The 24,310-nt window shown below is 40.1% G+C and overlaps 1 protein-coding gene across 3 annotated transcripts in view; it reads right to left on the bottom strand.

The window, feature by feature from the left end:
* Positions 1-24,310, bottom strand: part of LOC121989427 (anaphase-promoting complex subunit 1) — a 110,470-nt gene that overhangs the window by 76,759 nt on the left and 9,401 nt on the right. For all 3 annotated transcript variants that reach the window (XR_006114251.1, XR_006114252.1, XM_042543486.1), the window contains 6 exons: positions 23,524-23,711; positions 23,383-23,452; positions 21,008-21,175; positions 20,450-20,904; positions 16,790-17,249; positions 16,171-16,503 (listed from right to left, as the gene is read on the bottom strand). Coding sequence is in view for 1 of the 3 variants with exons in the window: in XM_042543486.1 (XP_042399420.1) it covers positions 16,171-16,503; positions 16,790-17,249; positions 20,450-20,904; positions 21,008-21,175; positions 23,383-23,452; positions 23,524-23,711 (1,674 nt within the window). In the remaining 2 variants the exon portion in view is untranslated. The remainder of the gene's footprint in view (positions 1-16,170; positions 16,504-16,789; positions 17,250-20,449; positions 20,905-21,007; positions 21,176-23,382; positions 23,453-23,523; positions 23,712-24,310) is intronic.

Below are 24,310 nucleotides of genomic sequence, written 5' to 3'. Positions count from 1 at the left end.
TCCTCCACGGACTCGTCGCCACGACGGTCACAACTTAACCGTAGGGAGTCCTCGGGCGCGACGGTGAGGAAGTGTCGGTCGGCCACCGACCATCAAGACTACCCTTCGATTCCCATCGGTGGAATATTTATTGTCTGATCGGCCGTACGCCGTTCATGAAATAACCTCGGGTCCGCTTCAAACTTTCGAGGGCCTAGATTGGTGGCCCTCGACGCCTAGCGACTTGGCGATAACCACGTACGCGAGCCACTCGGTGTAAGTTCATTTTCTTCTGTGCCGTACTCTTTGTTGGTTCCCGATTTTATTATTTCCCTTACGACGTTGGCCGAGCAAATCGCCACTAGCCATCGGCTAGCCGAGCTGGAGGATCTTATGGAAAAACTCCAAGTCTCGGGGGGTCCATCGGCCGAGCGGGGGAAACAAGCCCTCGAGGCCGAACAGAATAAGGCTGCCGACCTGGCTACAGAGGTGGCTCGACTTGAAGGCTTGGTGAAGAAGCGCGACGAAGACGTGAAGCGCGCCAGTAACCGGAAGAAGCGGGCGATCGCTGATCTGGACAAGATGAAAGTTGAAGTCCGAGCCCTAGATCAGTGATCTAAGGAGCTGGAAACCCAACTAGCTACCGAACGGGATGAGCGCTCAGCTGAACGCACTAAAGCGGAGGTGGACCAGAAAGTTCTCCAAGATTCACTGATTGCCTCCCGTGCGGCGCTCAGAAAGTACAAGGAGGGAGAACCGAGTCGCCTAGCAGCAGCGCGCCAAGAATACCTCCGCTCAGAGCGGTTCGGCGCAAAATTCGGTGGCAACGTCTCCTCAACTTTCGCCGAGGCGGTCAAGGTCACCATGGCGTACTTGAAGAAGGGGGGGCACCTTCCTGCTGACCTGACCATTCCCTCTTCGGATCTAGCGGCTATGATTGACGATATCCCGGATGCTTTCTTCAACTTCGAAGACCCCGAGTGAAGGGCGTTCCTCGTCTCTATCTTGTTTTTGCGTTTCTTACGCCCAACGCAACTTTTTGTACTTGTCGTTCGGCATGCTTTCCCTTTAATGCAATTATGTCTTTGCTTGCATCTTCCTGATCATTATCCATAATATTCTTCTGTTTGCTTAACGTTTATGCTTAGAGTTAGTCATGCTCCAAGTGTTCTCCGTCACGCGGCCGATCAGTTTAACCCATTAAGCAAAGTCCGAGCGGGAGGGCCTACTCGCTCTACACGTATCTAGCCTGTGCAAAGTATCGAAGGACCAACGCCCGAGCGGGCCTAAATGTTTTAATACTTGTAGTTTCCGCGGTTTCTTATTCTCTGATATTCGTTCGTACGCCCGGGGTATTTATAGTCGCCGGACCGACTCTTGCGCGGATATTTATAGCCGGTCGGCGCGGCTCTCGATCTTTAACGACGGAGCTCGTCGGCGCGGATATTTATAGCCGGTCGGCGCGGCTCTCGATCTTTAACGACGGAGCTCGTCGACGCGGATATTTATAGCCGGTCGGCGCGGCTCTCGATCTTTGACGGAGCTCGTCGGCTTTCCGCTCGATTTTTATAAACGGTCGGCGCGGCTCTCGATCTTTAACGACGGAGCTCGTCGGCACGGATTTTTATAGCCGGTCGGCGCGGCTCTCGATCTTTAACGACGGAGCTCGTCGGCGCGGGTTTTTATAGCCGGTCGGCGCGGCTCTCGATCTTTAACGACGGAGCTCGTCGGCGCGGATATTTATAGCCGGTCGGCGCGGCTCTCGATCTTTAACGACGGAGCTCGTCGATTTTCCGCTCGGTTTTTATAGCCGGTCGGCGCGGCTCTCGATCTTTAACGACGGAGCTCGTCGGTTTTCCGCTCGGTTTTTATAGCCGGTCGGCGTGGCTCTCGATCTTTAACGACGGAGCTCGTCGGTTTTCCGCTCGGAGGGTTTATAGACGCCGGCTCGTCTCTACGGTTTAACGTCTGGGCTAGACGGTTTTTAAGGCTAATTTTGACGCTTCCGTTCGGCGAAGCTTTTTGCCATCCTTTTTATCACTTTTGGTTCCTGCATTATGAGGATACAGGCTAACAGAAAATATGCAAAGAATTAGCGCCATATTACACCACTTTGCTTCCTGCACGTGGCCTTCGGTCCTCGAGCGCTTGGCTCGACCAATTTACCTTCGGCCGACCGGCTCTGGTCCTTCGTTCCTTGTTGACGATGCCTTATATTTGTTCTCTTTCACCCCGTCCGGTAAGGCTGGAGGTAGTTCGCGCTCCACGGCCTATCCAGCTGCCGACCGTCCGCATCCTTGAGGTAATAAGCGCCCGAACGGAGCTTCTCGACCACTTCAAAGGGTCCTGCCCAGCCTGTGCTTTCTCCTTTTGCTGCGCCACTGTGTTGGCTGCCCTCGCCTCGACTATAGCGTAAAACTCTTTTTGTGAGAGTGCCACGGTATGAAGTCTTCCAGCCTCGTCCATTGCCTCTGCTCGGATGTAGATGCGTTCCCACAGACGGCGCCAATTTGATCCTGTCCTGGATCCTCGAATGCTCCGGCGAACCTGCACAGAAGTCGGGCCGGGGAGATCCCGGCGACGACCCTCCGACGTTCAAGTCAGGCAAGGGAATAGGCGAAGAAGGTGGCTGCAGGATGAAGACTCGCGTACCTTCGGTTGAAGAAGTGGAGGCCTTATATAGACCTCTCGAAGGAGCCTGGGCACACCAATCGAAGCAATCACCTGCTTTCGACCATGTCCAGGTGTGGGCCTGTCAGAAGGGCATCCATAAGACCATACTGTTGATACAATCACCTGCTCTCGACCATGCCTAGGTGTGGGCCTGTCAGAAGGGCATCCATAAGGTCATACCACTACTGTATCAACCTTTCCGTGACGTGATGGTGGGGCCTTTAATAGTGTCATCTTGCGTACAGTCTAATCATCATGCCTTTGCTGACATACCATATCCCGAGCCGAGCGAATAGGCCGCTCGGCTAACCACTGTTCCCTTGCCACGATTCCGGCCGAGCGGACACCTCCGTTCGGCCATTCTGTCCTCGGCCGAGCGGACACCTCCGCTCGGCCACTCGATTCTCCTTTGGCCGAAACCTTTGGTGGGTAATCTCGGGTTCCTCGGACGGGACCCTCATCCGGGTCCCCATTCTTACCGCGGATCAAACGAGTATAAACGCGTGAAATAAGAAAATTGAACAATGGATTTACTTGTTCGAGACGACTCTACTCGAAGGCCGTACTCGTGAGTACTTTCTTGGGTAATTCACTAGCAATTCGAAATAGATTACAAGTTAAGTACAATATTGCTAATACGGAAAAATTACCGACAATAAAAGCTTAGAACATAAAGGAAAAGTTTGTTGTCACAGGCAGCAGGAGCACAAGGAAGCGATTCTTCGTTCGAGAGTTGTGTCCTTGCCCACCCCTCTTTATAACCCTAGGGGTCTCGAGCTTATCGGATCCCAAATTCGGATCAGATGAGGAGAGTTCGAATCTGGCTGATCCGAGTCGTCTCCAATTACTTGTTTGACATATCATCTTCCAAAGGTCATAACTTTTGACTCCGAACTCGGAATCAAGCTCTGGAAGCTCTACATTTGTATCTACAAAATAGAGTTAGAAAAATATATGTATAGACATTTTATATAGATTTATGAGTTAGGTCCTATCTTCCCGAGACCAAAACCTAGTCAAGGTCTCAATTTAGGGATCCAAAATGGACCTAAACTGGACCGACGCCTACTGTCCCTTAATTGGGATGCGTCCTCATAGTCACTCTCCTCCAGTGACTTACCTGCCAGACGTTCGATCAGCCCTTTGACCCGTCTGGACTTTGTGCCGGCTATTCGGTCAGCCCATCGACCTAGCTGGACTTCGTGCCAAGCGTCCGGTCAGCCCGTCGACCTAGCTGGACTTCTCGCCAAGCGTCCGTTCAGCCCGTCGACCCGCTTGGACTTCGTGCCAGACATCCGGTCAGCCCGTCGACCTGTCTGGACTTAGCCTGCATACTCGATCAAAGCATTAGATAACGACAAACCTAACTTAACCTATTTGTCATTTATCAAAACCTGGATTAAATCATTAGTGCTAATCGCACCAACACGGTGAACCTTACCAAAATAAAAGAGGGATGGGAATCCGGCTTAAGAAGGGTCTGGTGAACCTTACCTAAATAAAAGAGGTCTGGGAATCCAGCTTAAGAAGAGTCTGGTGAACCTTACCAAAACAAAAGATGTTTGGGAATCTGCCTTAAGAAAGGTCCGGTGAACCTTACCAAAACAAAAGATGTTTGGGAATCTGGCTTAAGAAAGATCCGGTGAACCTTACTACAACAAAATATGTTTAGGAATCCGGCTTAAGAAAGGTCCGGTGAACCCTACCAAAATAAAAGAGGTATAGGAATTCGATTTAAGAAGAGTTTGGTGAATCTTACCAAAACAAAAGATGTTTGGAAATCCGGCTTAAGAGGGGTCCGGTGAACCTTATCAAAATAAAAGATGTTTGGGAATCTAGCTTAAGAAGGGTCCGGTGAACCTTACCAAAACAAAAGATGTTTGGAAATCCGGCTTAAGAAGGTCGAGTGAATCTTACCAAAGCAAAGGGGTCTGGGAATCCAACTTAAGAAGGTCCAGGAAGGTTATCTAAGAAATCAGTTAACTTCATGTATGAGACGGTGGTATGATCCGAGGACACGCCCGGAGAGCACGTCAAACCATGAAGGTTTATGGGCATGCTTATGTTCTTGTGAATGTTTATGTTATGTGTGTTCATGCTTATGTCTATGCTTATATACATGATTATGTTTATGATTATGATTGTGCCTATGTTCGAGTTATGATCATGATAGGTGTATATATGATCATGTTTATGCTCATCCCTAGTATGTATGTTTATGTCATGCAAGTATGCTTATGTCTATGCTATATACATGCTTATGATTATGTTTATTCTCATGCTTAAGCCTATTTACATATTTATGCTTACGTTTACGTTCTTCTGCTTATGTTGACGCTTATGCTTATGTTCATATCTATGAGATGTCAGCAGTCAAGTCTTAAGTTACCTAGCATGTATAACACAGTTTTAAATATGATAATTCTCTCGACTCACAAATTTTAACTTTTTTAGATAATGGGACGAATTAGACAGGAGATATTGACCAAGCCAGCTCGGGATAATGGTAGTACAACCCGAAAATCTTTCAGTTTAGTTTCCACATTAGTTAGGTGTTTTCCTTGAAAAATAAATCCCGAACTGTATGACCAGTACCAAAGGTCGTTAGTAATTTATGTTTTAAGAACTATCTATGTATCTTAGTTGAATTGAGAACTTATTATGGAAATATGTGCAAGTGATGTCCGTAGTTATATATATATATAAAACTAGGGGCATCACATGATGTGCCCTGAGATAATTGAGAATGCAATGGTGTTAGCCGCGGTAGAAAATCCAATGAACGCTCATCATCCAGTTCCGGCAGTACCAAAACCAGTTCCAGCAGAACCAAAACCAGTGAGTGAAGATAATGAACAACTGGCTGTGGGGATAGGCATGGGAATTGCTTCTCATCAAGTTATACAGAAGGATAAGGAGGCTCTCATGCTGAGTAATGATCCGCCTTTGCAAGGGGATAACCAGAAGTGGGAGGTCCAGACTCAGAGAGTCTACAGAAGACGAAACCAGATTCCCATGGTGCAACAAAACAGCCTGCTGGAAAATGTTAGTGCCCTCCCTGTTAGGAAGTGGTCTCAAAAAGCAAAGCTTCCAGTTACTCGCATTTAAGGAAAGGCCCTAGCGACAGTGGTTGAAGGGTGGACGACGAGGGTCATGACTGGCTCATCACGTCGGGCTGATACACAGCAGGCAACAGAACAAACTGCAGCACCAGGCAGTTCAAATATAAGGCTACAGCATCCACATACCTCTGGCAGCATAAGCCATCGCAGACCACATAAAGATGGGCTCTTGGAACATTCGAGGCCTTAACAAAGCCTCAAGCAAAAGGGTGTGGAGTCCCTCTTTCGCAGTGTCAAGTTATGTGTATTGGGTGTGTTGGAGACAAAACTATTGGATGAGGGATATCAAAAGCTGAAGTTATGTAGGTTCCAACATCTACAAGTGAAACAACAAGAAAACCAAGGGAGTAGGAGCAGAATACTACTGATTTGGGATGACCAGAAGTTTGATTTGGAGGAGATGGAGTGGCATGAGCAATTCGTTCACTATCAGGTCCATAGCAGGACGTCTCGTAAGCTCGCTGCGGTCATGTTTGTCTATGGCCAGATTACCATGGAGGGGAGGAAGGTGTTGTGGGAAAGGCTTCAACAGATTTCTGCAGATATGAGGATGCAATGACTGGTCCTTCGGGATTTCAATTCTTACTTAATGATTGAGGACAAGTGTGAAGGGTTACCGGTCACTCAGAATTGCAAAGCAGATTTTTAGAATTTTATGAGCTTTGCTGGATTAACTCCGCCCATGATGACCGGTCATGGCCGATCCCAAGCCCGGATAAAAGAGGAGGATTGCGTTAGGTTGCCAGCCAGCGTCAAACTATGGCAAATATTCAATGAATGAATCCATTAAACTATTGTGCTAATGCTAGGTTGTTCCCCGGAAGGAACACGTTGCAGGGTCCGACTGTAACGTCTCGGCAAGGACCGCTACATCTCCAGAACTCGGGTGTAGTGATAAATATGCAAGAGTTCGCGTTACAGGGTCCGACTGTAACGTCTCAGCAAGGACCGCTACATCTCCATGAGAACTTGGGTGTAGTGTTAAATAGGCAAAAATTCTCACACCATAAGTTAGATAAGAATAACTATGATAAGAAAACTAATAATCTAAGATTTGGAACATGGAATATAGGAACTCTCACTGGTAAATCAATGGAGGTAGTAGATATGATGATTACGAGAAAAATTAGTATTTTGTGTGTACAAGAGACAAAATGAATAGGCGAGAAGGCAAAGATGATAGAGAACTCGGGTTTTAAGTTATGGTACAATGGAAAGAGTAAAGCAAGAAATGGAGTGGGTATCATTGTAGATAATTTGTTAAAGGATGAAGTTGTAAGAGTAGTTAGAAAAGGGGATAGAATTATAGCCCTTAAGATAATAGTGACGAAAGAAACTATAAACATAATTAACGTATATGCACCACAAGTAGGATTAGATGAAGCTACCAAATCAAGGTTTTGGGAGGACTTAGATGAAATATTACAAAATATTCCACCAAGTGAAATGATTTTAATAGGAGGTGATCTAAATGGGCATGTCGGAGTGAAAAATGAGGAATATGAGAGAGTACATGGGAGTTATGGGTTTGGAACGAGGAATGAGGAAGGAAAAACTATATTAGATTTTGCGATAGCATATGACCTTATATTAGCTAATACGTTTTTTAAGAAAAGAGAAGAACACTTAGTCACATTCAAAAGTGGGAATAATAAATCGCAAATTGACTTTCTTATGGTTAGGAAGAAGGATAGAAAGATTTGTAAAGATTGCAAAGTCATCTCTGGAGAAAGCTTAACTACCCAACATAAGGTAGTAGTGTTGGATATACGCCTCAAACATAGTATCAATAGAAAGAAAATATATACAATTTCTAGAATTAAGTAGTGGAAGTTAAAAGATGGGAAACAAAATATATTTAAGGAGAAGGTAGAAGTACAAGCATTAGGTGAGATATACGATGACTCTAATACAACATGGGATAAGATGGTATCAAAGTTGAAAATAGTAGCTAAGAGTGTACTCGGTGAGTCAAAGGGACATGCACCATTAAGTAAAGAATCTTGGTGGTGGAATGAGAAAGTACAAGAGAAAATGAAGGAAAAACGAATAGCTTATAAGGAATTATATATTTGTAAGAACGAGGAAAACTTAAAAAAAATATACAATAGCCAAGAAATAAACTAAGAAAGTAGTGAGTGAAGCAAAAAATGAAACTTTTGAACGGTTATATCAAAAATTGGATACAAAAGAAGGGGAAAGAGATATTTATAGAATAGCTAAAGTGAGAGAAAGGAAAACAAGAGATCTTAGCCAAATAAAATGTATTAAAGATGAATGTAATAGGGTATTAGTAAATGATGGAGAAATAAAAGAGCGGTGGAAGAGGTATTTTCATCAACTTTTTAATGAAGGTTTAGGTGACCAACTTAATTTAGGTAATTTAATTAGGTCAAATGAGTATAGAAATTTTAATTTTTATCGTAGAATTCAAACTTCAGAAGTAAAACAAACTTTAAATGAGATGCACAATGGAAAAGCCGTTGGACCAGATGATATTCCGATAGAGGTATGGAAGTGCTTAGGGAAATAAGGTATTGAATGGCTTACAAAATTATTTAACATGATATTGAAAACGAAAAGAATGTCTGATCAATGGAGGATAAGTACTCTAGTTTCCTTATATAAGAACAAGGGAGACATACAAAATTGTGCAGACAATAGGGGTATTAAACTAATGAGTCATACTATGAAACTTTGGGAAAAAGTAATAGAAAAAAGATTAAGGAAGGAGACCACAGTGACAGAAAATCAATTTGGGTTCATGCCTGGAAGGTCGACAATAGAAGTTATACATCTCCTTAGACAATTAATTGAAAAATATCGGGAGCAAAAACAAGATCTACACATGGTATTCATTGATTTAGAAAAAACTTATGATAGAGTCCCAGGAAAAATTATATGGAGAATTTTAGAAAAGAGAAGTGTTAGCGTGACATATATTGAACTAATTAAGGATATGTATGAGAATGTAACGACCAGAGTAAAGACTTCAGGCGGAGTAACTGAAGCATTTTCAATAAAGATAGGGTTACATCAAGGATCAGCCCTAAGTCCCTATCTTTTTACACTAATTATGGATGAACTCACTGCGCACATTCAAGACACAGTACCGTGGTGCATGTTGTTTGCAGATGATATTATTTTGATAGATGAGACATGTGGAGGAGTAAATGCTAAGCTAGAATCTTGGAGGGAAACACTAGAAGGGAAAGGTTTTAAGCTTAGTAGATTAAAGACAGAATATATGGAATTTAAATTTAGCAATATTAGAAGTAATGAAACAATTGTTAAGATAGGAGAGAACGAGTTGCCCGGAACCGAGAAATTTAAATATTTAGGATCATTTTTACAAAATGATGGAGGGATTGAGAGAGACGTCTTACATAGAATACAAGCAGGATGGGTGAAATGGAGGGGAGCGTCGGGTTTATGTGACAGTAAAGTACCTCTTAAACTTAAAGGTAAGTTCTATAAGACCATTAGACCGCTATGTTATATGGAGTGAATGTTGATGACTCGAGCATAAGATGAGAGTTGCAGAGATGAGGATGTTAAGGTGAATGTGTGGACATACGAAGATGGACAAAATAAGGAATGAGAGCATTAGAGAGAAAGTCGGAGTTGCATCTATTGAGGACAAACTCCGAGAGACACGTTTAAGATAGTACGGACATGTACTTAGACGACCAATAAATGCTCCAGTTAAGCGATGTAAAACTATGATAAACATGCATATCAAACGAGGAAGAGGAAGACCAAAAAAGACTTGGTTAGCAACAATAAAACAAGATAAAATTTATTTAAATATAGATGATGATATAATAGGAGATAGAGCTCAATGGCGTAAAAGGATTCATACAGCCGACCCCACCTAGTGGGAAAAGGCTTGGTTGTTGTTGTTGTATGAGCTTTGCTAGATTGGAGGATCTATCGTATACGGGCTATAGATACACATGGACAAATGGTAATATATGTAGCAAACTGGACCAAACACTTATTAATAGAGAATGGTTAGAGGCCGAGTTACAAAACTTTGCGGAATTCACACCTCCAAGATGTTTATCTTATCACTCAGCGTGTTTGGCCTCTATCTTGGGTAAAAAAGTTTGCATTCTGAAGTCATTCAAATTCTTCAATATGTGGACCCAACATAACTCATTCTCGCAACTAGCAGAGACGAAATGGGTGGAATACAAGCAACAATTGGATCTCGGTAACAAACAATATAGCCTCTCACAAATCTTAAAGACACTAAAATCAGATCTGAAAAGGCTAAACGCCAAGCATTATAATCATATATCCGTCTGAGCTGTTGTTAGGCACGCCTAGAGGAGGCACAAGAAGATGGTCTATTGCATGGTCATATGACAGAGGAATACAAGGAGTTACAGAAGACTGCAGCTCGTCTAAGTGCCGCAGAGCACTCTTTCTCCATGTAACGTGCAAAGATTGGCTACTTCGAGCAAGTGGATCGGAACACTACCTTTTCTTATGCTTTGGTATAGCATAATAATAAGCGTAATGAGATCATTGCAGTGGCATAGTCGGATGGTAATCTTACAAAATCATTTGGAGAGGTCGTCAAGGTCTTCACGGAAAACTTCCACCGCAAGCTTAGGGAGACTATAGACCACACAACAGATTTTCCCCACTTTGACATGACATTCAGCCAACGTGTCCTAATGGACATGATGCTTTGGAGCAACTTCCTACAACAGAGGAGGTAAAGCAAGCGCTATTTGACATTGGAGATTAAAGGGCTCCAGGCTCAGATAGTTATAGCTCTAAATTTTTAAGCGCTCTTCAAATACTACTGCGGTTATAGAGTCTTTCACCAGTGGGAGATTACTTTAGAGATGGAATTACACTTTGATTGCATTAATCCCGAAATCAGCTCATGCTAACAAGGTGACAAATTACAGACTGATCTCCTACGGTACAGTATTCTACAAGGTCATCTCTAAGGTACTGGCGTCGAGGTTATCTGAGATAGTAGAAGGGATACTTCATCAACAGCTTTTGTTCAAGAACGTCTCATTACAGACAATATCCATCTGGCACAGGAGCTCTTCGGAAATATCACAGGAAGCACATCTCACATAGATGCATTATTAAGGTTGACCTTCAGAAGACTTTCAACTCAATTCATTGGGAGTTTCTACATGAGACGCTTATTGATTTACAATTTTCTACGAAGTTTATATCGTGGATAATGTAGTGTGTGACCACTACATCACTGTCTCTGGTCATTAATAGGGGTCTTTTGGTTCTTCAAAGGAGCCAAAGGGTTATGACAAGGGGACCCTCTTTCTCCTTATTCGATATCTATGCGAAGATCCTTGGGCGACAAATACAATAGTGCACGATCAATTCAAATTTCAAATTCCATCCTTGATGTAGCCATCTCATATTGGCGCACTTGGTGTACACGAATGACTTATTATTATTCAGTTGAGAGGATTAGGCATTAGTAGGAGTATTATCTTCTTGTTTGCATATATTTGGAGCGACTGCAGGGCTTCATGTTAATCACTAGAAGACGAACATATATCTAGCTGAAGTGGATGACTCGACGCACATAGAACTTCCTTTAGTTACAAGCTTTCAAGAGAGGACTATGCCCTTTCGATATTTGGTGATATCGCTTATTGCTGAGTGTCTACGGATATTGGACTACAACCCAATTCTTGACTCTCTAGTACGATGAATTAACTATTGGCCGAAGAAGACATTTTCTTATGCGGGAAATGCGCAACTCATCACCTCGGTGCTAAAGGGAGTAGAATGTTTTTGGCTCTCTATACTACCTATCTCCCTTGGTATTATTAATTGCATTTATAGCATCAAGTCCATTATGTGGACTTCCAAACACCCTCGGTGTCTTTAGGCGGATATGTATTATATTTGAGAGGTATACTAAGGCAATCACCTTAGATATTGTATTATTTATTGGATAAATAAATTCACTATTTGAGTTTATATTCTCTATATATATGATATTAATGTTAAACTCAATTAATGAAATCCACAATATAATACATAGCAAGAGAGAAATTGTAATTGAATCATAATTAGTGGGTATCGCTCCATCTGTAATTAGGTACGTATTGAAATATTCCTTAGTCGATGAATTGATGAGATTAGACATCATCAATTCAATAAGACTAGCATATGTTATGTTCCTTAGTTTATCCAAGCAGTTGGTCCTCATTTGACTGAAAATATTGGAATGTTGAGAGTTAACGTATGAATGTTGATTAAGGGTAACTAATTCATTGGATGCGACATGTTATGAGACTTCATGTGGTTCTAAACATATCTATGAAGATCTCATTACAGCTCGAGTGCAAGTTTCCTTCAACTTGAGGTATTTAAGTCATCTTGGTCATGGAGGCATATATTTTGACATCTTGTCAAGTCCGGCATAATTAGGTATAAGTCAAAATGTCTGAAGGTGTTTGAATATAATTGAAGACAAGATTCAGTCTCTATTTGGAAATGAATCTCCCATTACAAACTAGTAGAGTCTTTTCTTATACTACCTATCATTGATGATTATGGAAATAATTTGAAAGGGAGCAAAGTAAGCCAAGAGGACTGGGATGACTATATTGGGGGGCAGTGAGAGCCAAGTGTAAGGTGGGGGCAAGGGAAGATGCACATCCCAATGATTCATACTCTTTTTACCTTAGTGATATTTATTATACTTCTCATGGCTCAACAAGGGTATTATACTTCCTATAATCCACTAATGAATGGATCAATTTCCGAATAATGCAAAATCTATTAATAATGAGTCGCCAAGAGAGAGAAGAGCTTATTTCAAGCATTCCCTTGAGGCGGAAAAACTCCTTAATTAACTGTTTTAGAAGAATCTGCAGAACTATTTCAAGGATTCACCACTCCCTTTATAAAGGAAACATGTACCTGTGGTCTCTTGTCAAGTTTATTGCTTGTAAATCTTTACCAAAGCATTATACGTCAAGAGGATGATCCTCTTGGACACATTTTTGCGTAATTTGAATCCGCAAAACAAAGACTACTACTTGGGCTAGATGTGACATAGTCCTGAACCAAATGGATATAAGATGAGTAACAGGCATACACGCACTAATTGTTAGTACCCAGGGTAATTTTTTTATCTAAGTGTGCAGGAGCTTAGGAACACAAGAAGTCAAGCGGAAGACGCAACTAACGAGAAGGATGGCACGAGAAGGGAGTCGACGGGCTCGGTACATCTGAGGGACAAGGAGCTGCGGAAGAGTACACAGGCGGATGAGAAAGACGCACGCAATGGTCCGAGACGAGAAATTGGGGAGGAAGATTGCTCGAGGAGAAAGCCAAAAAATGGGTTCGGGAAAGCCTTATTCCGGTTAGCCGAAATCACCCAAACGAGCGAAGTAGCGGAAGAGCCAAAGTAAAAGCATGGAGCTCGGAAGCAGCTGCTGAAGGCGCCTTCAATGATATTGAAGGCACCCTCGTGCCTTTCTGGTGGAAGGCGCCTTCAATCACTTGAAGGCGTCTTAGACCGGCAAAAATTGGCCGTTGGAGAGGACAAAATTTTATCCTCACTTACCTCGTTGAAGACGCCTTCCAGCCCCGAATAGAATTTTCCAGGGACTATAAAAAGATCTCTGGAGCTAGGAAATAGACATCAACTCTTGTATTCATTTCCTAGCAACTATCTGAGCATTCAACGAGTGTAAGAGACTTCTCCGCCTTCATCGAAGGAGACTTTTAATGCTTTTCATTTATCTTGGATTAACAACCACCTAGGTTGTAACCAAGTAAATTTCTTTGCTTCTTTTTTCATTTTGTAGTTATTTAATTTACTTGTTATAATTATACTGTTGCTATTAATGTGAGTTGAAAGTCGAAAAAGGTTCATTTTTTTTTCAACGGGCAATTCACCCCCTCTTGCCAGTCCACCTGGACCAAAACTAATAATTGTTGCTGCTGAAAAAATTCAGAATTATTTCTCGGATCAATTGTAATTATCTGGTTAATTGAAGATCGTGATGTACTACTAGATGTCACTCATAATTGATTCATAATTAAATGGTTAATTATGAACGGCCAACATAAACCGGGAATCGGGTCACACACACTATGAGTGTATCTAAAAGACTTAAAACAAGTTTGATAATTGGATTCTCATATTGAAAGAGACTAAGTCGGATAAGACCAGACGAGGAGCAAATATGAAAAATATTTATTGGATAAAAGCAAAGGTGGGTCATGCCTCTTGTAGGCAAGGTTAGATTCATTATGATTTAATAATAAACCAAATTGGTTTAGTTTAGTTATGAACCAAAGAAGGTTTGGTTTTGAACCAAACTTAATGCTAATGGATCGGGTTGCTATTGAGTTTTGGATTTTGGAGATAACTTGCTCCCCAAGTCATTGAGGAGGAGGTGTATATATACCCCTCTAAGAGGAGAATTAATTATTATTAGCCTAATTGAGAATTAGGTTTTCTCCTCTCTTTCTCCCTCTCCTTGCCGCCTGACCAAAGGAGGTGCCCCTTGCCCCTCCTTGTGTCGTCGCCTTCAAGCTCAGCCAACGCCACTTGTTGCCACCAGCCACACCTACCATTAGCCCCGGCCACTAGCTGTCAGCAGCGAGGATTCCAGCCTCCAAACAACACCATTGTCACTGTCGTTCACCTCGATTGGTACCGTCGGGTTGCCTTATGTCGCCGGGTATCGAGTCAAGTCGTGGTCCTTCTTTGGGATTGCATCGGCCCCCCCCCCCCCCCCCCACTTCGACTAATACCGAATCGGAGATGAAAACTTGTGGCTTAGCAAAGCCGTCTCGAAGATATCTCGGCGTGAATATCGATAGAGGCAAACTTGGTCAAGTTTGCTAGTTGATGTCATTCTCACTTAATGTCATCCAACATGTACAATTTTATTTTTGAAATTTTTGTTCTATGGCTATGTCTATGCATGTATGTATCTTGTATGTGTGATGCGCGTGTTATAATAATTTAGGAAATTATTATGCTTCTGCTGCTTGTTTACAAAACAAATTTTTAAAACGTACATAGAGACACCCAACAATGTGTAGCCCAAAGAAGGAGGATTGGGATTCCGCGACTTGAAAACTTAGAACCATGTCTTACTAGCTAAGGTACTTTAATGAATACAAGCAAAGGAAGATGCTCTTTGGATCAAGTGGGTGTATCATACCTATTTGAGGCGGGTGGACATATGGACTTAGAAGACGGTGTACTCGGATTCTCTGCTGATCAAGCGGTTGTTGTAAATCTGTGACCCTTTCCTTATAGCTACTGGGTCGTCAACAGATGCTATGCAAAGGTTGGCAAATTGGTTTAAGCAAGATAGAGGAGTGGCTAGGGTTTATGACTTCTTTAGGTGTCCTAGTCCTAAGAAGTCATGGGTGCGGACAGTGTGAAAGTCCTACATCCAACCTAGTCATGTAGTTACACTTTGGACAAATGGCACTATTTGGATATTGGTGTTGTGTCTTTTGTAGGCCAGAGATGGAGACGCAGTAGCAATTATTCTTTGGATGCCCTCCTGTATGGCGGAGGATCAGAGAGTGCTACATATGGAGTAGGAGATGTCTACCTACCTAAGGATGCTACGAGTTTTGGGGTGTTTCTTCATAGATGGTCATCTCTTGACTAAAGCCAAACACCTTGCGATGTCGGCTATGAAACACTTTGTATGGAGAGCTAGGAACAGTTGTATCTTTGATGAGGGATAGATGGAGAGTGAGAAAATTTTAAAAATATATAAATTCATGTTTAACGGTCATTGAGAGTGTTTTCTGATGAGATGCTACAAGTTTAACAAACACAAACAATAAAGTTATGTTTAAGCAGATACCACCCTTCTCAAAGTTACCTGGGCATATAAACTTTAACAATTATTTATCTCCGCATGATCCCTAAATATTCAAATTCAAACAAACCAGTGACCTATGTAAATACAGTTGTAATAGACTGATACATTTGAAAAGTAATTTGCTTATGGTGAAAAATTCAAAGATTCTCAAGAGTGCCTCTAAACTGCATGCATAAGAACTGTCCTCACTGAAGATGCCTAAATATTCTAAATTCATACAGGTGCTACTGATTTATGTTAACACAGTGATAATGGAATCCCAAGAGGACTTATAAGTTATAACTGCATGCATAAGAATTGTTCTTACCGAAGACAATTTCCTAAGTAGATTAATTAAGCAGCTTCAAGTGCATTTCCAAGAAAAATCGACACACGGGCATAATCATATCCCCATCAAGTTTACATTTCAATTGACATGGCATAAAAATTCAAAATGATATCTATATTATAATTAAGCATACATTAAACGAAAGCTTAAATAAAGTGTTCACTTAAATCAAAATTAGGTTGAAAGGACAAACCTCATTCAACCTTAAATCATGGCCGAACCGCATTTGGGTGCTAGAATTGAAGATATGTTCCATGCCATCTTCAAAAGATTTATGAGCCGAGTCTAAGTCCTCAAGCTTCATACTATCTAATCCATTTATCTCAGCAAGAGATGAGGGTAGAGAAACAGGCTGCAAATGAAGCATGTATGGCACAGATATGGACACTAAGTTCGTAGTGCTTTGAGACTCAGTTTCTTTGCTCAGGGATCTCAAAGATGCTAGAGCCAAGTCCTCACGGCCAACAAGAACATATGCAGAAGCAGGCCAATCAGTTGGAGGGGATTCTCGGCAATTGTCCAGAGCCTTGAAAAGAAACATGTTTAATATTAAGTCACGTAATTCATATTTTCAGATAAAAGATCAAAGAAGATTTTCCCTAGTGTTTGATTGTCAAAAAAATATTAACTTCTCAAAGTAGAAAGTAGGAATAATTTGCAAATCATGAGCTATCATAAGTGAAATACCAAAGACAAAAGGCAATAGCAATAGAGATGCAGGAAACAAGGAATGCTGGACTAACAGAAAAACAAAAGCAATCTGTTTTTCACAAAAAATAAAAATAAAAATAAAAAATGGTATGCTAGATTACATGACGCAGAGGAAGAGATACGCCAAGAGGTAGCAAGTCAAGTTGTTGGCGTCCAAATCTTTCCCCAGCCATAGCCAAGACTGTTAATTCCTCTCGTGTTTTTGCTGATCCACTAGCAATTTCACAATGCACTCCAGTTGAGAGCTTCCTACCTTCCCTTTCTGCACCTAAAAGTAAACTATAGAATGACACAATCTTTCTGGCCCAACTCACAATAAAGATTTTCTCTCTGAAAAGCAAAGAGGGGAGGTTATTCATGTTGGAAGTGTAGCATCCCTTCTGCATACAATTTTCAATCCATTGGAATATAGATGGAGGAGTTCTTGGAGAAGCACAGGACTGGAAAGGAAAGCCTTCAGCTAAAAGAAAGGGAAAGTCACGAACATAGTGATCAACATAATTTGACTCGCCCAAAGAAGCAGCCATAGCATTTAATAGTGAAACCAGCTGCCTCACATCTCTGCAAGTGCAAAATATGCATTATTAGAATGCTAATTAGTTAACAAGGCCAACAGGAAAAAGTAGAATGTAAAATCCCCACAAAATCCTGCTATATAGAGCCAAGCCATGTCACATGAAATTAAAAAAAGGAGCATAGAGCACAATCAAATATCCAAGTCGCATATAGAATTATATCACTATTTTAGTTCAAACAAATATAACATATTATTTCTTTCATGGGAGACTAGTAAAAATAGAATTCACTCAAACACGATAACTAAATGTAAGATGCAAAATTGCACATCACATGGTTGCTAAATTCTGTGCCCAGAGCATATCTTCTAGGATATAAGCTACGACCAACAGTTAAATTGGCCAAGGTATTCAAAAATCAGCTCAATTTTGAACAAACGTTAATTGATTCCATCTGCTTTCCAGTATAGAGTATTTCTAGCTAGAATAATTTCATCAAATATCTAGTTTTTCTAAACATTTTCTTCTTCATGGGATGAGGCTTGGTTTTTGTTGTTTTCTTCTTCATGGGATGCCTAGTTTCTCAAGAATGATTAGCTTAGCCTATGTCAATATCCACTCAACTTGGTCCATTTGTATCTGTATTGACTGATTTTGACAGCTGTGGCTGTGACATGTTCCTGAAATGATTGATCTACATTCTTCAATTGTATATTTCTTCATATACTTATGAGTACGTCTACCAAAAAGTATATCATATCTCCTTGGTTGCATAGAGGAATATAAAAAAAAAACAAATTTAACCTATGATGTTGAGGAGTCAAGAGACATTATGAGATCAAAACAGCTTCATGCTGAGTTGCTTGCAAAATTTTAGTTGAGCGGTGGAGAGTTGAAAAGGTGATCCATGCATTAGAGCCAACAAAGATTTCAAAAGCTTAAAACTAATTATTATATTGGGTGAACCATTCACCTAATTAGATCATTAAATTTAGGTTCATTAATAGAGGATGCATTGAGAGATCATAGGATGAAGAGCAAGATGGGTAGAAAAGCTAAGGCATTGTTTACTTAAAGGATAGGAATTTAGATGGACGAAAGAAATGAGGAAGGCGCTAAGGATGGATTAGTCTAATATTCTCATGTTTCCTTTGTTAATTTGTTATATGAAAAGAAACAGGAAGAAGGAACATTTGAATTTGTCAAAATGGCACCACTGCAGTTAGGATGTTCTAGTTGTCATGATGTGATTATAGATACGGTTTCATCAAAGGCATCAAAAATTGAGTGCCCTGGGTGAAGAATGTGCAGCATGATTGTTGCCATGGTAGATATTTTCAATGCCTTAGATGGAAAAGAAGACTTCCATGAAATTTGCCTATGGTGTAATATCTTGAAAGAAAAGGGACAATCTAATCATTCATCACCTTGAAACTTTCCATCCTTCCAAACATGCAGAAAGAAAAACAAGGAAATGTTTGGAAAACTTTCATCAGGTTATTTACATCCTCGAAGTATTTCCATCAAAGTTACTAGCCAAACAAAAGCGTTCATATTTTGAAAAAATTCTCATTTCCATCTTTCCTATTTTCTACAAAGGTGCACCACAAGAACGGACTTTAGTGTTCACCCTTAGTGTGGCTATCTCCATTTAGCACACTTGGCCTACACAGATGATCTTCTTTTCAGTCAAGGTGATGTAGCATCCGAAGGTGCGCTGACGACTTGTTTATTAGATTTTGGTGTAGTGAATGAACTTCAAGTTAATTGGCTAAAGTCAAATATTTTCTTAGCTGGAGTTGCGGACCCGACACGCCAATAGATTCTTACCATCACTGGTTTTCAGGAAGGGGCCATGCCTTTCCAATATATGGGGATCTCACTAACGGCAGTGCACATCCGACTTTCTGATTATAGCCCCCTACTTGACTCTCTGATCCGTCGAGCGCAGCTCATCACGTCAGTCTTACAAGGGATTGAATGCTTCTGGCTATCCATCCTTCCTTTGCCCCTTGCAATTGTTGATCGCATCTACTGCATTTGCAATTCTTTTATGTGGACATCTAACCATCCTCCATTATCATGGGCGGATATGTGCAAATCGAAGAATAAAGGAGGGTTGGGATTCAAAGACTTGCGAGCTTAGAATTTAGCTCTCTTGGCTAAAGTACTTTGGAGGAAATAGGCTAAGAAACATGCACTTTGGATAAAGTGAGTCCATCACACTTACCTGAAGCGTGACGATTTATGGACCTGGGAGGCAGCCCCCACAGATTCCCCTCTGGTCAAGTGTTTGTTGCAAATACGGGATCTCATATTATTGGCTGATGGATCATCAAAGACATTTGGACAGAAGCTAGCAGAATGGTTTTCTTGGGATGGTGGGTAACTCAGCCATATGATTTCTTTAGGCGACCTAGTCCTAAGAAGTCATGCGTCCGGACAATGTGGCAAACATATGTAGCAGAGTCATGCAATTACCCTTTAGATGTTAGCACTAAAGCGGCTACCCACGAGAGTACCTAGAGGACCGGTAGTGCACCTTTTATCGATAGATGTTGTGACTATGGAGGAGGATAAAAGATTGGCGGCAAATGGGACTTACCAGCGGATGATGAGGGTCTTTGGGAGATATTATCGTGGGAGTAGAATGTTGACAAAGGCTCGTCATCTTGTCTTGTCTTCTATAGTACACCATGTAAAGGAGGGCTAGAAATAAAGTTTCTTTGATGAGGGTTAATTAGCTTGTGAGAAGATTTTCAAGAGTGCAAATTCATGTATAACGGTCCTTGGGAGTGTAATCTGATCTTACTCTTTGTGAGACATAAGTCACTCCTAACGACCAATTCTTTTACTCTTGGTTCGAGTTATAAATTTTGACTTATCCAAAAATAAAATAAAATAAACTGGCCCTCAAGGTTAATGGGTCAATAATAGAAATCACTAAAATTGCTTGGAAGAGAAGAGATGGCAACATATGAATTGTGGCTAAGGTTTAGGGGTTTCAAACTTTCCATGCCCTAATCCAAGAGAAAGTAGAGAAGTGGAGATAGATCTGCATGTAGCAGCGTAGTAGCTACCAGCACCAAGTTCACCTCACATCAATGATGAGTGATAGTTGAAAGAGAGGAGAGACAATAAAAACATCAAGAGGAGAGAAAAGGAAAAATAAACAAAAAAAAAAGTGAGGCTAAAACTATTTAACCTATGAAGTACTTTTCATGAACCAAAAGAATAAAATCTTACTGTTTTCGCAAGTTATCCAGTTTCAAACTCTCATAAAGTGCATGCAAGAACTCCAAAGTTCCAGCCAAAAGCTGAGAATAAAATCTCTCATTTTCTTTGTCTAGTTTCTGTGAATCATTATGGTCAACGCCATTACAACTTGGGAAGTTCTTGAGAGAGATTCCATGTCCAAATGACTGTTTGAGGTAACACTTGTGAAAATTGCTATCGAGTAAAAAATCCCAAGCTGTGTGAGGCGCTAAAGAGGGATATTGTTTCGGTGTTCCAGCTCTGAATCTACTGCAGATCCTCATTATTGTACCAGTGAAGGCCTCCCATTCTGAATGACTGTGGTCACCCCAAAGGAGACTGGCGAAATGGCTATAAAAGGTAAAATGCAATCCCTCCGCCATAGCTGTTATACAGTCGGTTGCTAAAGAGGAAGTGGGGTTTGTGCGCAAAGAACATCTGAATATCTGCAAGGAGTAAAGTAGCACTAGAGTAAACTAAATGCACAATAGAAGGGCAATGGATTCTGAAAAATCCAAAGCAGCAAATAACTATCAAGCAGAATACTACCTGTCCATTATTTACAATAACATTAATGCGACCTTCAACAGCATCTTTTAATCCTGTAATCTTTAGATCATAGAGCATATCTGTTGTTCGTGCAATATGCTTCATAGGTAAAATGCCCCTCCCCGAACCATTAGGCAAGAAGAACCTGCAAAGGCATTGTTTGCCAGACTACAGGAAAAATCGAAGCAAAAAAAAGGCCAGAAGAAAAAAGAATGAGTCAGTCAAGAATAATCAAATATTTACAATAGAAAGCAGCACATAAAAGAAATATTGACTATGAGAAGATTGTAAAATAATTAGTAATCACACAAATCTTCAAGATACCAATCCCGATTGCACAAATCATTAGTTAGTGGCTTGGGTGTCAAGTCGTCCACAAGAATAATATGATTCTAACAGAGCTTGAGGTAATCAAAAAGAAAAATACACAATTCTGAGATAAACACACAAAATATATCCTCAAATTTGAATATTTTTTAGTTCTAAAACAAAAATAATAACTAACTAGATACAATACTTAACAGCCAAGAAATATCTATAATTGAGGCAGATAATAGAAGACTCCCAACTTAAGGCTGTATTTCCTAGAAGAGAAGAAAGCATGGACAGAAAAAAGTTGGCAAGAAGACTTCCCAGTGATCCTTTACCTTGGTTTCCTTTGGGGGAAAATGAAGGGAGGAAAGAAAGAACTAGGAAAATCTTCAACCAGTCTAGCCTATATCTGCTTATGCCCAAAATGTATGGAAAAAAAAAATGTTTCAAGTGCAATGGAGCTAAAATTGGATCTAAAAAAATTCACAATTGTTATTTTCAATCTATTGGTTATATTTTATGGTTTTAACAAATAAATGTTGAAATTTATATCTCCCTCTTTCATTCCTTCTAAGAAAACAGTTGAAAGGGAAACTCTACTTCTTTCATTCCTTTCAAGAAGATAAACACTAGAAAATATTTGGTTATCCTTTCCTATGATTCTTTTCCCTGACCTCTTCCTTTCACCTGTCTCCTAGGAAACTCAGGCTTAGTATAATAAGCCAAAGCTCCAAAAGACAATTTTGAAAATTAAGAAAGAGCCAATTCACCGTGACAACATTATATCATTATTTGCCAGCAAGAATGCAACCATCGGAACCAAACCAATTTTGAATCTAATATTGGGAGCAATTTAAAAATTCATAGAAATAGAAGATTCACAAATATTTGAACACGCAAATAGATGATCATTCTAATGTTCTATGCCTGCCAAGAAGAATTTATTTTTTGCATTTGTTAAGAGATATGACATCAAAAAGAAAAGTATATGACCACCTTTGATTGCAGCTCATCTAACCATCTACACCAAACAGCCCCTTATTTATGGATCAGAGCAGGTGTGCATATAAATTTCAATTCACCAGATAATTCAATCCAATATTCAGACCATAAGTTTAGTCCATTGTTTGAACATTTACACATTCCTTTACTGCAAATTGTCAAAAACATGCTAAAAACAAAGAGTATTCACAAAAAAAAAACAGAGTTCCACCAGTAGAACCATCATTAAAAATGTAAATTAACAGAACATGTATGGCCACAAAGAAAAAAAAAAAATTAGAATAAGGTCAAGCCCAAACTGTGTAACTACTAATAAGTAACTTGCAAAACTACATCAAAATAAAGACATCAATATTCAAGAAAAATAGAAGCTAACCAGCTCTAAAATACCTCCTTTCCACATAAACATGCATTTATGTTATTATATAAATTCTAAAGGTAGGTATAAAATACAGTCAATTGAATTTTCCATAAGTTCTGAAACATGAATTTAACTACAGCATTTGGTAACAAGGTATAAGAGTAAATTATACGGGTTTCATGATAAAGCCTAATTACACTTGGGCAGCCTCTATAATTCAAAAATTGCTCATAGTATCCCTCAATGAAACATTATGTAGTGTATAAATTTGGGGTCAATTTTTTTGGTTCATTAAACCTTTTCCCCACCTTGTCAAAGCATCACAAGTGTATCAATGGAGATCTTAATAGCCTCATCTCATCACAATAGATTATTACCAGAGAGAGGTTGAAACATCATCAAAGTTTAATTTGAAATAGTTGATATGAACTGAATCATATTGAAAAAAATCAACTTATGTAGGCAAAATAATGTTAGTTTGTGATTGGGGAACTTTCCCTTCCATTCATTCCCAAAAATTAGATAATTCTCTATCAAACTAAGGCTCAATAAATAGACCACTAACTAAACAAGTAAAAAAGATAGTCCAATATAATACTTGAGCATAAAATAATGGAAGCATTCAGCCAAAGAAAAAACAGTACACTTGATATTGTAACATAAATTAATGTTATATCAGTTGGTGAAAGCTTAATCTTACATATAAAAGAAGACTATTTTCAGCACCCAAGACAATAATGTCATTAAATGGTAACCTCCCAACTTTAACTCTGAAATAAAAAATAACGCTTAGGACAATGTGACCAAACTTTTTGGAAACTTTACGAAAATATAACCAAACCTGGGCCGTGTCACATTAACAGAAGCAGCAGAAAGAGCAGGAATTATCCAACTGGTTTGCGGTTTAATGTCTATGGGGGCGTCATCATAACCTTCATCAATTTGGAGCCTTATAGCAAGGAGTATTTTTTGGTCAGCATGTAAAAAACAAAGAACAGGAACTCCATCCATATCAGTGGCGAGAAACACCTAACAAAGCAAGTCGATTAAATTTGAAATAAGATTTTTTTTTAAAAAAAACAAAGGAAAAGTCTATATAAGAATGATGGAAATCAAACAAAAAAAATTATCTTAGGAGTTAGAAGATAATTCTTATTTATTCCAATGCAATGCAGGAAGATAAGGATTGAAGCCAGCAATGGGGGCTAAATTAACCCACAAAATATCACCTGCTGTTTGTTATATTCTTTGGAGAAAATCGTATTTCAGTAATAGAATACAATATAAGGTAACAAGTTGAATCCATCAGTCAACTATCAAACACATAAATTAAATTGTCAATCCAAGCCAGTCAGCATGTCCATGTTTTGTTTCGCTGGCCAAGCTGAATATGGAATGCCTCAAGACACCAGAATGGTGCCTACGATTTGGAAGGCATAATGCTTCAAGACCATGGTAGTCAAGACTGTGATCCAGATCCAAGGAGCAAATGATCTTTCAATCTAAACTACCTAAACCCCATCCAAATCCTAATTAGGATTTGATTTTGGCTAGAACCTTATGAATTTAGGATTTTATTGTAGGTCCATTTATCATTCCTATGCATGATCTCAGTTCCAACAACTTTG

This window comes from Zingiber officinale, chromosome 6B (assembly GCF_018446385.1).
Source record: "Zingiber officinale cultivar Zhangliang chromosome 6B, Zo_v1.1, whole genome shotgun sequence".
NCBI classification, from domain to species: Eukaryota; Viridiplantae; Streptophyta; class Magnoliopsida; order Zingiberales; family Zingiberaceae; genus Zingiber; species Zingiber officinale.
The sequence above is the reverse complement of the archived record's forward strand: the minus strand, read 5'-3'. Positions and strand labels throughout refer to the sequence as shown.